This window comes from Aptenodytes forsteri, unplaced genomic scaffold, assembly GCF_000699145.1.
Source record: "Aptenodytes forsteri isolate BGI_AS27 unplaced genomic scaffold, ASM69914v1 Scaffold102, whole genome shotgun sequence".
In the NCBI taxonomy this organism is placed as follows: domain Eukaryota; kingdom Metazoa; phylum Chordata; class Aves; order Sphenisciformes; family Spheniscidae; genus Aptenodytes; species Aptenodytes forsteri.
In genome coordinates this window covers 193940-208416 of record NW_008795771.1, presented here as the reverse complement: position 1 = coordinate 208416, position 14477 = coordinate 193940, and the positions used below count along the sequence as shown (strand labels likewise).

Sequence of the window (14477 nt, the reverse complement as noted above, 5' to 3'; positions counted from 1 at the left end):
CTTCATGAGCCAGTATTTTGAAGGACTATTTTTGTCAATAGCTGACATCTTTTCTGTAGCAGAAATTGGGCTGTGAGCTTTTCTGTGAGGTATGTGCAGGAAAAGAGTAGTTACCCAGCAGTCACTGCAGTCCTAAATGTTCAGCAAACCCATTGTTCTTGTGAACTCAAATAAATAGACAATTCATAGGGAGAGCATAAGAGCTGACAATATAATTAATATTATTTCCTTAGTTCTAACCATACAGGTGCAGCGTAACTGTAATATTTCTTCTAATTTATACTGCTTTAAATGGTATGTGCTGGTCAGCATCCCTAACGGTGTATTGTAAGATTAACTTAATTTTGGCCATATCTTCCCTTTAGTTTTGTAACCTGATGTTCTAAAAAGCAATTATAAATGCTCCATTGCAATGTAACTGTCAGCAGGTGCAAATGTCAACTAATATTTTCTTTTCCATTTCAAAGTATCTCTTAGGAAAATACTTAAATAATATGGCCTACGTTTTCTTCTCATATAAATTCCTAGATCAGAGTTAAGCCTGTCATAACAACATGGGTTTCTTAATGCTTGATAATAGTGATTTACTGTTTCCTTTGAGCATCTGTGATGTTTATTCATTGTTATCCTCACTCTTACGTGCTTTGTTCACGATGTGACAGTGAAGAAATTGTTATGAAATACCGTTTATTTTATTAAAAGTTTATTAATATTTTCTTTTGTTAGTATAAAGTTTAACAAGACAAATAATGAGAAATACTTATATTCTTTGCATATAATTTTCTTACAATGGATTTAAAGGAAACCTTCAAATTATGGCAATCTATCAAAAAAAGGCTCTCATAGCAAATTGAACTACATTTTCAATTACTTTTAACTTTCTGTTTGTTAAATATGCCTGATGTTAAATAAGAGCACCCTTGCTACCAATTCAAGCCTTTCTGAGCTGGATAGAAAAGGTTACAGGTGAGCACTCATTGACTTTGGCCAACTTTTTTGTGGGTACGTAAGTCTGGCCACAGAGTAAATTACAAGGGGGTTGGGAAATCTGTGGTTTTTATTTGAAGCTGTAGAGGAATTGTAATAATCTGGGTCGAATACAACACTCAGTTTCTATGGCCAGTAGGTAGGACTACTTAAATGGACTTGGCAGATGCACTGTTTGAAAGTGAGTTGCTTTGGTTTGTGCTATCATATGTATACTTAAAAAGTCATGTACGTTCAACTCACAGAAAAACAAAGGTGAGTATCTCCCAAGATGGGCAAAGAGCCATTTTTGTAGTAACATTTATGAGAGAAGAGTACTAGGGCCTTTTTAATTATGTGCATAGCCCTTTCTTGCACTGCATACTAAATTGAGCGTGTACTTAGGTAAAATAACAATATCATAACTTATTTGGTAAAAAGCAACAGAGAGAAGTGATAATTATAAATGACAGTATGTAGCATACTACAGGAACCTTTCAAAGGGTGGTGGACGACAGTGACACTAACTTTTATTTCTTAACTCTGAATGGTAATAATTTGTAAGGAGTAATTCAGATGCAATTGAATTAACCTGGAGATGACACAGAAATCCTGATTTTGCAGTTTTATGCATGCAAACATTTTTAATAAGGCTGAAAATAGTGTGATGAGTTCAGTGGCCTACCGGCCTATGTAAAAACTTGATTCTACATATCTAAACTTAAAATGGTAAATCATGCAACAGCACTGAACTAGTAGAGGTGACTGGGGAGACTAGAAAGGTCAGCAGGAGTTAACCAGAATTGAACTTGCTTCAAAGAAGAGTGAAATTTAAATGATATGGCAAAGATGGAAAGAAATAGTTTCTAAAATATGCTTTCATTGGTGGATGTTCAAGTCAGTAGGATCCGCTGTGATAATCCAGTCTGATATCAGAATAAACAAAACTGGAGAATTTACCCTGGCTTCTGCATCAGGTTTGTTGCTTCAGTATAACTTTTTCTAAGTCCCTGCATAAAAGCTTGGATAAGGAGGAATCCAATGAAGTATTTTACAGTTTTTCTAGTCTGAGGTTTCTCTGGCTTCCAGCTAGTGGATCTTCTGCCACCTTCTGCTAGCTGAAAAAAGCCTGATTTTTTCCCAGTACCACCTGCTACAGCTGGCTCAGCCACTGGATCCCACAGCCATCTCTCTGTGGGGAAATCCAGGTCTTGGTTCATACCTCTGGTTCTGCAGGGCAGCCTCAGGGGTGTGGACTCATGGCTGCAGCAGCTCTTCAGGAGTGGAGTGTGGTCTGCAGCTGGCTGCTCGTCAACAGGGAAACCAGTCACCAAAGATCTTCCTTGCCCTGTGTGCCTCTGCCAAGTTTCGCCTTGAATAGAACTCAGATGAATCCTGAAAATTCTTAAAGAAATCAGCATTTTGGTCAGAAAACATCCTGCTGTCTTCTCTTTCCAGCCTAGTCTTTCATGGTATGTTGTAGATTATTTGCTTGGAAAAACCTCCTCACCTCTCAGAGGTGAGAAGCTGCAGTGCAGTTATAGGTCTAGCAGTTGTTGCAGGATGAATGATCTGCTCCAAAATGAAAGTTTTATACAAATGTGTCACAATCAGAGGTACTCTGCGCAGAGTGGAAATTTCCATTGAAATGGATTTACCCATGCTACAGTCATACTAACTACTGTTAGAAGTATTTCCCTGGTATCTGTATTTTAAGAGGCAACTTGATAGCAGCTTACATTTTTCTCTCAGATAAGTAAACTGAGCTACTTAAATTTCTTCAGAAAATATTGAATTGTTTGTTCAACCATTTTGTAAACCTGTTCCATTTTTTCTTTGAAGAACAGACCTCAAAAATGGGTAGATTATATAAATATTAGCCTCATTAATGGCAGATACACACAGAATATTATTTCCCTACCCCTGCTTCATACTGCTGAGATACTCTATCCCAGGATTAGCTCCAGTACTGCCCCAGTGTACCTCATGTTCTTTTTACTTTCTGCCTTGGTCCTCAAATCCTTTTCTGTGTCACTGCATTCATCTCTGGTAAGGTGTGAATGGCTAATTCTGTGTTTCTAAATTTATATGCAGTTATTTTTCTTATTTTCAGAAAGACAGACAGACATAATGAGTAGGAAAGATCTGAGGAAACATGAGATACGTATTCTTTGGATTAAATTATTTGAGGTCTTAAATAGATTGTTAGTCCTTTCATATAATATGGTTTTCTTCTTCACTAAGGCAGTGAAGTTTCTTCTACACTAAGGCAGTACCACGAGGGATTAAGTCTTATTATTATTAAGTCATTATTATTATTAATGTAAGATTATGGTTCAATTTATCTTTCAGAATAAAGTTCAGCTGGATGGAATTTATATTAGGAAAAAGTTGTAGTATTAAGTATTAATTTAGGTGGCTAACTGTCACTGTAAGTCATGACAAATTTTTTTTGTTCATTGTCTGATGCCGTATTTACATGGCAGAATAAACTATGTAGATGTTTTTAAAAATAGGGTTCCCTCAGTGTTTTCCCTGGGGAGAAAGGTACTTGATCTCGCCAGCATACAACCATCAAATATGTACTGGATTGTATCAGACCTGCTGCAGGTGACCTATGGACCTGTACTTTAGGTTCTTGCTTTGTCGATGAGGGCCATCCAACTGATGGCCTGCAGGTCACATTCAGCAGGGGACAACTCTGACAGCCCTAAATTTTAGTCACCAACTGACAAGAGGTGGAATACTCCTGTTGTAAAAGATATGTGTTACATTTAATACACAATAAATTACAGTGGAGAAGAGATAATTTTGCTTGCAGAGAGAGAGAGGGACAGCAAACTTTTTATTAAATGGTTTAGGTATTTACATTAGCCCTTACGGAGTATATTCACCTCTTTGTACAATTATTCATTAATTTCATTGACCTTTGGATTGGTCCATAATTGCCTAACAACAGTTACACTAAATTTTCAACAGAACCCGTTCATCATATTTCTCTTGGGGACATGTTGTCATTGCCTAGTTATTGTAGTTGTATGGCTTTTTCTATGATTTTAAGCCAGTGTGCTGGTTTTGGCTGGTTTAGAGTTAATTTTCTTCATAGTAGCTAGTATGGGGCTATGTTTTGGATTTTGCTGGAAACCAGTGTTGATAACACAGGGATGTTTTTGTTACTGCTGAGCAGTGCTGACACAGAGTCAAGGCCTTTTCTGCTTCTCACCCCACCCCACCAGCGAGCAGGCTGGGGGTGCACAACTGGGGGAAGAAGGAGGAAGGGGGGGACATTTGGAGTGATGGTGTTTGTCTTCATCAAGTAACGGTTATGCGTGATGGAGCCCTGCTTTCCTGGCGATGGCTGAACACCTGCCTGTTGATGGGAAGGAGTGAATGAATTCCTTGTTTTCCTTTGCTTGTGTGTGCGGCTTTTGCTTTACCTATTAAACTGTCTTTATCTCAACCCACAAGTTTTCTCACTTTTACTGTTCCGATTCTCTTCCCCATCCCACCAGGGGGGAGTGAGTGAGCGTCTGTGTGGTGCTTAGTTGCCAGCTGGGGTTAAACCACAACAGCAAGATTCACTTATATGCCACAATTATGGTGCGTAGTTCAGTGCAAGTCTCTGCTTCTGTTGCTACTTCAGTCTATACATATTTCTTTGCCTCCTGTGGGAAGAGACTGGTACCTGCTCACATGTCTACAAGTATTTGCAAGTATTTCAAATAAGCTTGTTTTTGTGAAGGGCTGTAGGATATTCCTAGTTACCTGAAGATTTTGCAGGAAATATATAATGAATTGTGTTAGAACAAATGTTCACATGAATATGTTGAAATACCAGCAGCTTAAATAACTGAAAATCCCTCATAAAGGAGAGCTCATTTTATGTATTCTTGAGATGCTGGTGACATTTTAAAGTAGAAATCTAACAAAGTTGACTTTGCAATCTGATGAACGTTATAGTGACTGTGGGATGGCAATTAATTAGGGTAACTGCTTTTTATTGAGGTTATGGTTCTCAGCATTCATTTATGTTAGGTTTGTTTTAAGCCTAGTTCCACTATGGAAAGTTTCTTGGATCAAGGCACTTAACCCATCAACAATATATCAGTTCATTCTGAACTTGATGACAATTAACCTTTCATCAGTCAAATGTAGATAGAGATCTGCAGTCTCTTGAATGGGGCACTGACATGTAGCACATGGATTTATGTGTGTCTGTCTTTGTGTGACGATCCTAGTCTGAAACTCCCGGGAGATCTGATACTGTTGTGGATAGTACGTTTCAGATATCCAGAGAGGTGATGCTTTTTCATCATCATGTCCTTCCTTAGCAGTTTGGGGATATTTTGTCCTTTATTTAATACCATTTGTCCCTTTTCAGTTATATCTACTTAGGCTCTATAATTTGCTATCGTTATCCTTTTATCTTCTGTTCTCTGAGTCTTCATTTATTCCCTGCTGTTTTGTCTGGATGAACAGTGGAATATGGCTGTTCACATTTTAATTATTTGATTGCATGGTCTGTCCAAAACCCACAAAGAAGGTAAAACTTACCAACTGAGAAGATAAGACCAATTTACATTTCTAGGTTTCATTCAAATCCATCTGAAATAATTCTCCTTTTATCTTCTGTTCTCTGAGTCTTCATTTATTCCCTGCTGTTTTGTCTGGATGAACAGTGGAATATGGCTGTTCACATTTTAATTATTTGATTGCATGGTCTGTCCAAAACCCACAAAGAAGGTAAAACTTACCAACTGAGAAGATAAGACCAATTTACATTTCTAGGTTTCATTCAAATCCATCTGAAATAATTCTCCCTAAGAATTTTAGCAGGTTTACACTTCAGTTTCAGTCAAGGCAGTACAGATTATCCTAAGGCCTACTTTATCTTCCTGATAAATTTTATTTTTTGTTGCAGGCAATGGCTGGAAAGCTTTCCTTAGAAGACATTATGTAGAGGAAGATGAATATATATTTATCTGAAAATTTTACGACAAAATGCTCTTGATCTCTAAGATTACAATATAGTTGGCATAAGGGCCCCTACTAATTTAGCATTAGAAATGTTTGTACTGGAAGAAAGGAAGGACCTACTTACTGAAGATAATGGGTACTTTCAAGTACTTTCCTAGGCAAAGAGCTGCTTTAAGATATTGTAGTAATGATTTTCTCAGAACAGAGGAAGAGGTGTACTTACACTGCGAATGTGTGTGTTAACGATCAATAAGTTACCCAGTTTTTGTAAGCCAAAACAAAACACACAACACATTCTGCAAGTTTGTAATCAGAAAATGGAATAACTGATGTGAGGAAAGAGAAGTCAGAAGTGTGTCCTATTTCCTTGCTTGTCTGGGGTGGAACAAGAACTGCTCAGAGCATCAGGAATAATGATATCAGCATAGCCTTTCCTGAAGACAATTTATTTTTTTCCATGTTGAGAGATTGTTTTTACCAAGTTCGTATGTTTGTGGGCAGGGCTGCTGTTCAGAGGGAGCTGGAGAGGCTGGGGGGAACGGGTTGACAGGAACATTATAAAATTCATCACGGATAAATGCTAAGTCCTGCACTTGGGTGGGAACCCCCCCTCAGCAGGACAGGCTGGGGACTAGCTGGGTGGGGAGCAGGTCTGCCAGAAAAGACCTAGAGTTCCTGGTGGACAGCATGGTGCCTTGGCAGCAAAGAGGACCAGCAGGCTCCTGGGCTGTGTGACCAGGCGCACACTCAAGAGGTTGAGGGAAGTGATTGTCTCCCTCTGCTCAGCACTTGTGAAAACGCATCTAGATACTGCATCCAGTTTTGGGTTTAAACTGGAGGGAGCTCAGCAGAGGACTACCAAGATGGTCAGGCAGGAGCACTTGCCCTATAAGGAGAGGGCTGTTCAGCCTGGGGAGGAGATGGCTTTGGGGAGACTCAACAGCAGCCCCCAGCACTTACGGGGAGGTGATTGAGAAGACAGAGGCAGGCTCTTCACAGTGGTGCATGTTAAGAGTATGAGTAACAATGGCGATGAACTGCAACAAGAGAAGTCCCAACTAGGTATTAAGGGAAAAAATTCACTGTGAGGATAATTAAACAGTGGAACAAGTTGTCCAGTGAGGTTGTGGCATCTCTGTCCATGGAATTTTCAAAGACCCAACTGGACTAAGCTCTAAGCATCCTGGTCTGAATTCAATATTGGCCCTCCTTTCAGTAGAAGTCGACTTCCAAGATCCCTTCTGAATTGCATGATTCTGTAGAAAATGGCAGGAATCAGATTGGGTTTTTTTTTCAGTTGGGTTTTGTTTGTTGTTGTTTTTTCTTTTTTAGTATGGTTTGCTATCTTACTTGTGCAACGTTCTTGCTCTCTATTGTATAGTATAAAAAAGAGAGGTGCAGAAGTGGGTAGTTGTCTCCATCAGGTCTACAAAACTGGGAAGAATATTTTTGTGACCACATACGGAGGTAAAGAGCTATTTTTACTAAGTGTGATCACTGTACTAATCAAGCTGAATATGTTTGAGAATCCAGCAGCTCTGAACTGGCACAGAGAACTACCTGTACTTGGACAGATAGATGTGAGGAAAATTTTCAATTGATTTCTGGACTGCAACTTGATAGGAGTAGAGGCAGCAGTTATACTGGTCTGAGCATATCAATATCTGGATGAACTTTCAAGGAGAGAAAATTAACTCTGTATTATATGAGGGGACTGATGGGTAAAGAATATCCGTGATGCTTTGATTCCAGATGATAATTTTTGTGAGATCTTTAAAAGCCATTTGAATTAATAACAAATTTGACCAGTGTCTCATTTCAAATAATATGTAGCATTATCTGAAAGTTGACTTGGAGGGGAGCAATTTGTGTGGATGCCAGAACAAAATTGTTCTTCTGGAATATATCTTTAATAATACCTGTTGTTCTTAATGTTAGAAATTCAGATTTCTATAAATGTTCTTTGCCGTCAGGTTGTGCCTTTATTAAGTGTTCAGAGTTACGTCTGATTGTATTGTTCGGTAATTTCTGTTCAGATAAGTTTTTGTTATATTTGTATCACAGAGATGTTGAAGAACATTTTATAAGAAATGTGATGATGCTTTTAAGTGAAAGTCTTACTGGGACTAAAATTAATTGTACTGAAGTTATTGTGTGTGGGAGAAAATGTTTCATATCTTTCAGAGATGTACTTCAAAGCTGTAATGACTCAAAAGAGCTTGATCACCTGATGCTTGTGATATGTATTAAGATATCACAAGTCTGATAGTTTAAACACTCAAATATGTAGCCAACTCTTTTCATTACAGGGAATGAACAGCAGAGGTACCTGATTTTATTCTGTTAGTGCTATGATTGTTCTTTTTGTTTTTAAACAAAGCTTTACTATTTAATTAAGTGAACTCTTCTTTATGTAGCTTGTCCTAAAAATCTAATGTTTCTTTCTGTACAAGAATTTCTAATATTGTTTTCCACACTTTTCCCTGATAATTTTACTACTGACTTAAGGTCCAGATTCATCCCTTCCATAAAAACTCAGGAAGGAGAGGGGAAAGAGGAAACAGGGTAGGAAATTATACATAGCCAGATAAATATGAGATTAGAGATGGTGAAGAGCACAAGGCAGTACGTGCATCCGGAAGAAAAATTGACCTAACAGTATGTGGTAGGTATACTGGAAAAAAGATGTAGAGAATAAGTAAAACATACTTCAGTGGGAGAGAGAAATACATTTTGACACACAAAAGAATGTGCCAGAGTCTAGCAAGGCAGAAGGAGGGGGAAATAGATTGATAAAAACATCTGAGATGGAATGGACGGGGGGAAGAGAAAAGAGATTTTTGTCAAGAGAATGTCTAAACCCTTTTAGGAAGGATGAAGATGAAGGAATACAACATCAGTGACTCTATATCCTGCAGGATTAAGAAAAGCAAGTAATGCTTTCTGGAGACGTATTTTCAGTAGCTGCATTTCTTTGCTTGCAGTTACGCTTATTTTCACAGAATTTTTCTGCGCTGAATAAAGCATATCAGTGAAGAAGCTGATGATGAAATGCAAAAGGGAGTTCATTTCTGCAGAAATGTAATAGAACTGATGGGTATGAAGTCAACCATCAAGTATGGAAGATAAATCTTGAGAGGTGTTTAAACCATCCAGTACCGACAGCTAGCAGTGGAAGAAAGCTTTCAAGAAAATCTTTTGAAAAAAAAAGTAACTGTGTCCTGTTCTAGCAGTCATGACTACGTGGTCCTGCTGCTATTGCTGCTACTGAAAAGAAGTAATATTTGTGTGTGTGCAGGAGTCGCAATCCTTTTTCAGCTTCTGAAGGACACTACAAGTCTGTTTGAGGCCCTTGTTTTATCTTAGGGAGATCCAAGCAAATATGTAAATATGTATTTTAAATTGCTGAGGTAAGAGTAATTGCTGATTTTGACCACGTTGAAGTTGCATTTTTCACTCTCTGTAAGGAAGTTTCTTCTGTCTCAGGCACTGCTTAAACTTATCCTTCTAGAGTTCAGATTTTCATCTATACCTGGTCCTATACCTTGGTCATGCGCATGACACATGCCTAAGTACTTGCTTTTTTAACTTCTGAATTAGAATCATCACCAGCGTCTGTAAAAATGTCTGATTCTGGATGTGGGGGTGTCAGTGACCATGTTTTGTTTTTCAGCAATGCTCTAGGTCTTTTTTCACGTGTAAGATTTGGCTAGGTCAGATGACCTCTGAACTCTTGTTCTTGTCTTCTTTACCACATACAAGCGTATCATGTTCAGTGTTCTGGCGTAAGGTAGGGTCTGGTTAGATGTCTGACAAGTTGGAAACCTTCCCTGGAAACCTTGTCTGTTGACTGACTTCTTATGAAGCATTGTCTGGTTAACTGCAGTATTTTGACAAACCTCTGAAGTTGTATTGTTGCTAACAAAGTATTCTCCCATGTTTACAATTTGGGAAACATTACCATTTTGTCTGAAAGTTGAGAAAACTAGTAATTTTTTTTTTTAAAGTACTGGAAAACAAAAGTTAAATTGTATTATACCTAGACAAAGGACATAAATGTAATATGCTGGGAAGCATGGCCAGTGAATAACCGCTGTCTTAAGGCATGTTTCGTGATTTAGAGAAGTGTCATTGTGCCCTACCCCTGTATTGGTAAAACTCCCGAAGCAACTGCTTTTGGCTGCTGTTGGAGAAGATCCTCAGCTAAACGAACTAACACAACTAGTCTCACGGTTTTCATTGGCATGTGTAAGGCGAAAAGGAAAATGTTATGTTCCTTTCAGCTCTTTCAGTATAGAAATTATCTGAAACACTGTCTTTCCTTCTTATTTATTTATTTATTAATTAAATGGTCATCAGAGCATTCCATGTATGGAAGGAACACTGTATGTCCAAATAGACAGAGCTACTGTGCAATGTTGTTTTAAAACTCACGGCCACTGAGGGCTTGATTGAGTTGCTTGTGCACAGGCATGAAATGTTGGTGAAGATAACTAAGGTTCGCAGCCCAGTCTTTACTGCTTCTCCAGAAGTCTACAGGTTCCCTACAAATCAACCCCACCTGTAGGACTGGGTACTCTCGGGTGTGTTGGGTGAGAATAGAAGCCTGGGAATGGACAACTAAATTAATCCCTACCTGTGTTTAAATACTTCCACCTATGCTATATGTGTAGTTCTACATGTAATACTTTGATATGCATGATGCAAATAGCAGTAGAAGCACTCTCACTATATCCATTTTTTTCCAGTTCATTACATAACTTGACAGACGTTAATTGCAACTTAAATCTCATCTGATTGGTTTTTCTCATACTTAAAGGAGAACAAAGACCTATGATATTAATGTCTGAGGATGAGCATGTTGCCTGATGTTGAAAAGAGTTATTTAGTCATTAGTCACTTGTGCTCAGGGATTTATTAGTCATGGTAATGTCTCCAATTAGTTGAAGGACAGAGAGCATAATTAGGGCACTTTTTGCCTAATTACTGTTAACTGTATACATGCAGTTTACTGTTGAGTTTATGAGGCTAGCTGAAGTGTTATAACAAGCATGCTAAGAAGTTAGGTCTCTTTCTTATTTATAAAATCATTAAAATTAGGATTAACACCCACAGTAATAGATGTAAAATAGCATCGTGCCATGGAACAGAAATGTTTGAGTGTCTGATGACATATTTTTGTTCTAAATCATTGTCTCTACAGACATTCTGAAAAAGACCTACTGAGTGAACTTTGTTGAAAAAAAAATATTTTACAGTAAATGGAGAGAGGATCGAGTATTATGTTCTGTGTATAGTGAAATAACCTTTAGATGAACTTGGAAAGGAAAAGAATTCCTCTTTAATTAAGTTTGCCTTTCTTCCTGGGGTTGTGAGAGAGAGGGGAAAGTGCTGCTGTTAAAGTGAGGGTGGAGTTAATTGACATTAATCTTCATGGGTTTGTTAGATTTATTTTAACTGCAAAGAAGTAAAAAGGTGCTCAGCCCAAGTTAACTGTTGCTAAATATTGAAACGGCATACCTGAATTTAACATTTTATTTTCTGCTTTGGAATGAAGTTTGCTGTCTTCTGTCTTTCCTTCTACCCCATTCCAAACCTTGCGGAAAAAGCTGGACTTTGCAATGTGAGACACACAGAAACTCAGACAAAAGATCAACAGTTCTGAACCATCTTATTTTCCAAAGTGAAAGTTTCTTTAAAGAACATGGTCTAGCAACCTCAGTTAGATCCTGGTAACACCATTTCAACTGGTCCTGCCGACTGTGTAATTCTGAAGGGATTTCTACCTTTGAAACAGAGTGGGTCAAGTCTATTTAGTGTGACAAAGATCAGTAATTCAGATGCATAGAAATGAATATGTACACAGCATCTGTCCTGTTGCCATCATGTGTTTAGGTGCTCTTTTTGGGGAGCTAGCTGCTTTATGCAACTCCTCCCAAAAACCTCTGGATTGAGAATTCAAGTTGGCAAGTGTCGTGTGCTCTGCTTCACTGGAGGGCATACAGAAGACTTTCTATATATTCCGGTCACTTCCTTTTTCCGGCCAGCATCATTCCTGTCTTATCTCAGTCCTGTGGCTGCACATCAGTGGTTATGGCTTAGGAATCAAAAGTGTAGAACTGGGTGCCATCAGCACTGCAGAGACATTATAGTCTTCATTGCGTGCTCGATGGCCTTTGGCACATTTTAAAGAAGAGTTAAAATTATTCAAATTCTCTGCAAATATTTGGGCTGATCCTAAGAGTCAGGTGCCCTGGGTCTGTACAGTGCTCTGGTGGTTTTGCTGTACTTTCTGCTGTTTGTGGGAAGGAGGACAAAAAGAGGAAGAAGAAAAGGTCAGTTTTGTAGTGGGCATGTCTCTTTCCTTAGAGAACTGCTTATAAATTAAATTTTACTCCTCATCATCTTAATGCCCCTGGGGAAAGGCTGGGATTGCCTCTGCACTCTTAGCAACTGTAAGCTAATTTATATAGTAATTAGATGACATAAAGTACAAACAGACCAAAAATATATATTAAAAAAAAGTAGTAGCGAAACACGAAAGAGATGGCAATAGGTAGCTTTGAGGGAAAAAGAGTGTACATTTACAAAACTTAGCTTCCTACTTCTTTTAGTGCTCCCATTAGTGGGATCCCGCTAATGGGAGATGTTAAATATTTAATATCTGACATTTCTATAATGTCTATGTAGTGCAGTAAAGATTAAGTATTTTATGGTGCATTTCAATTTAAAAGAATGAAGGCACTTTTCAGACTGTTACGGGGGAAGCTGTCAGTGAACCTTGTATTTAGATTGCATGTTACTTTCAGCTATAATAGGCTCTTGCGACTTGTTTGCAGCAAGCTAGTTCAGGACTTTCATACCTTTCTTTCATTGTCTGGGAACCTATTGAGCTGTGGCAAGCTCCCTGTTGCACTTCCCAAATTAAGCAGGCATGCCAAAACCACTGAGCAGTTTCCACAGCCATGATAGTCTTCATTTTCAGTGAGACTTGCTAGTGTTATCTGAGAGGTGATGCAAGGTCTTACGAATACAGACTGTTTTGGTGCATTCTCCCAGAGGAATGCAGTAAAAGCCAAACGTGCCTACTCCATCTCTGTCCTTTCCTGACTTTTTCTGTATTTTCCCCCTGAAGGTATAGTGTGGAACATTCTGGTGGTCTTCATTCCTGTAGGAAATTTACTGAAAAATTCCACCCTTAGTTTTGAGGGCAGTGTATGTCTGTGTAATTTAGAAGCCCTTAAATCCATTTCTAATAATACAGCAGTAACATTTTTAGTTTTAGTGTACAATACAAATTGGTACAAGCACAGTAATTTAATTCCTTTCTTTTACTGGAATATCTCTGCTTATACTAACATTGGAACTGATTTATATGGATTGCATATGCTCTGTAATAATTGCTAGCCAGTGTCCATTTGTGAAGATACGTTGTGTGACTGTCAGAGTTACTGCTATCAGTGTGATGCACTTTGCTTGACTTGAAGCCCATAGCAGTTCCCTGAAATAAGCTGGATGAGTAATATAGATTGCAAACTTTAGCACTGGAGGAATACTTAAGTCCACACTCATTTGATTCAAAGGGAAAGAAAACTGCTTCCAGGCATTCTTTGACCTTTCAGTGATATCTGAGTGAATCTGCAGATGCAACCAAGGTATTGCGATTCTTTTCTAATGACTTAGTGATAAACTATATATTGCTGCTTATCTAATTAAAAGATAGGCAATAAATGAATGTGTGTTTTCCTTGTACATTTGTTTCATCTTGATAAAATAGGTAGTTAACAAATGATCTTCTTAACTGAAAGGAATGGTACAGCATTTTAACTATACCACATATACATGCAGATACATAATGGACACATGACTGCAGCTTCGGTGAATGTTTAGTCATAGCTCATGGATGTAATGTTTGTTTGTTTTCTTAGAATTTGAATGGAGTTGAATAAGTATAGAAGTCTTATTTTTTTTATATCATAGCTAGAACGGAGGCTACTAGGAAGGAGATTCTGTTAATGTTCTTGACACCAAGATGTATCTATTACCATGATTAAGCATCTCTTAGAAATATTAGTACCTGTGGTGGGTTTACCCTGGCTGGATGCCAGGTGCCCACCAAGCCGCTCTATCACTCCCCTCCTCAGCTGGACAGGGGAGAGAAAATATAACGAAAGGCTCATGGGTCAAGATAAGGACAGGGAGAGATCATTCACCAATTACCATCACAGGCAAAACAGACTCAACTTGGGGAAATTAGTTTAATTTATTACCAATCAAATCAGAGTAGGATAATGAGAAATAAAACTAAATCTTAAAACACCTTCCCCCCACCCCTCCCTTCTTCCCAGGCTTAACTTTACTCCCAAATTCTCTACCTCCTCCCGCCCAGTGGTGCAGGGGGATGGAGAATGGGGGTTGCGGTCAGTTCACCACATGTTATGTCTGCTGCTCCTTCCTCCTCAGGGGGAGGATACCTCACACTCTTCCCCTGCTACAGCGTGGGGTCCCTCCCACAGGCGACAGCCCCCCATGAA

General features: G+C 38.5%; 1 protein-coding gene across 1 annotated transcript in view; it reads left to right on the top strand.

The window, feature by feature from the left end:
* The first annotated feature begins 10644 nt into the window (after positions 1 to 10644).
* GABRG1 (gamma-aminobutyric acid type A receptor gamma1 subunit) overlaps positions 10645 to 14477 on the top strand; it is a 47103-nt gene continuing 43270 nt past the window's right edge. The window contains exon 1 of the mRNA XM_009283592.1: positions 10645 to 10690. Within this exon, the coding sequence (XP_009281867.1) occupies positions 10645 to 10690 (46 nt within the window). The remainder of the gene's footprint in view (positions 10691 to 14477) is intronic.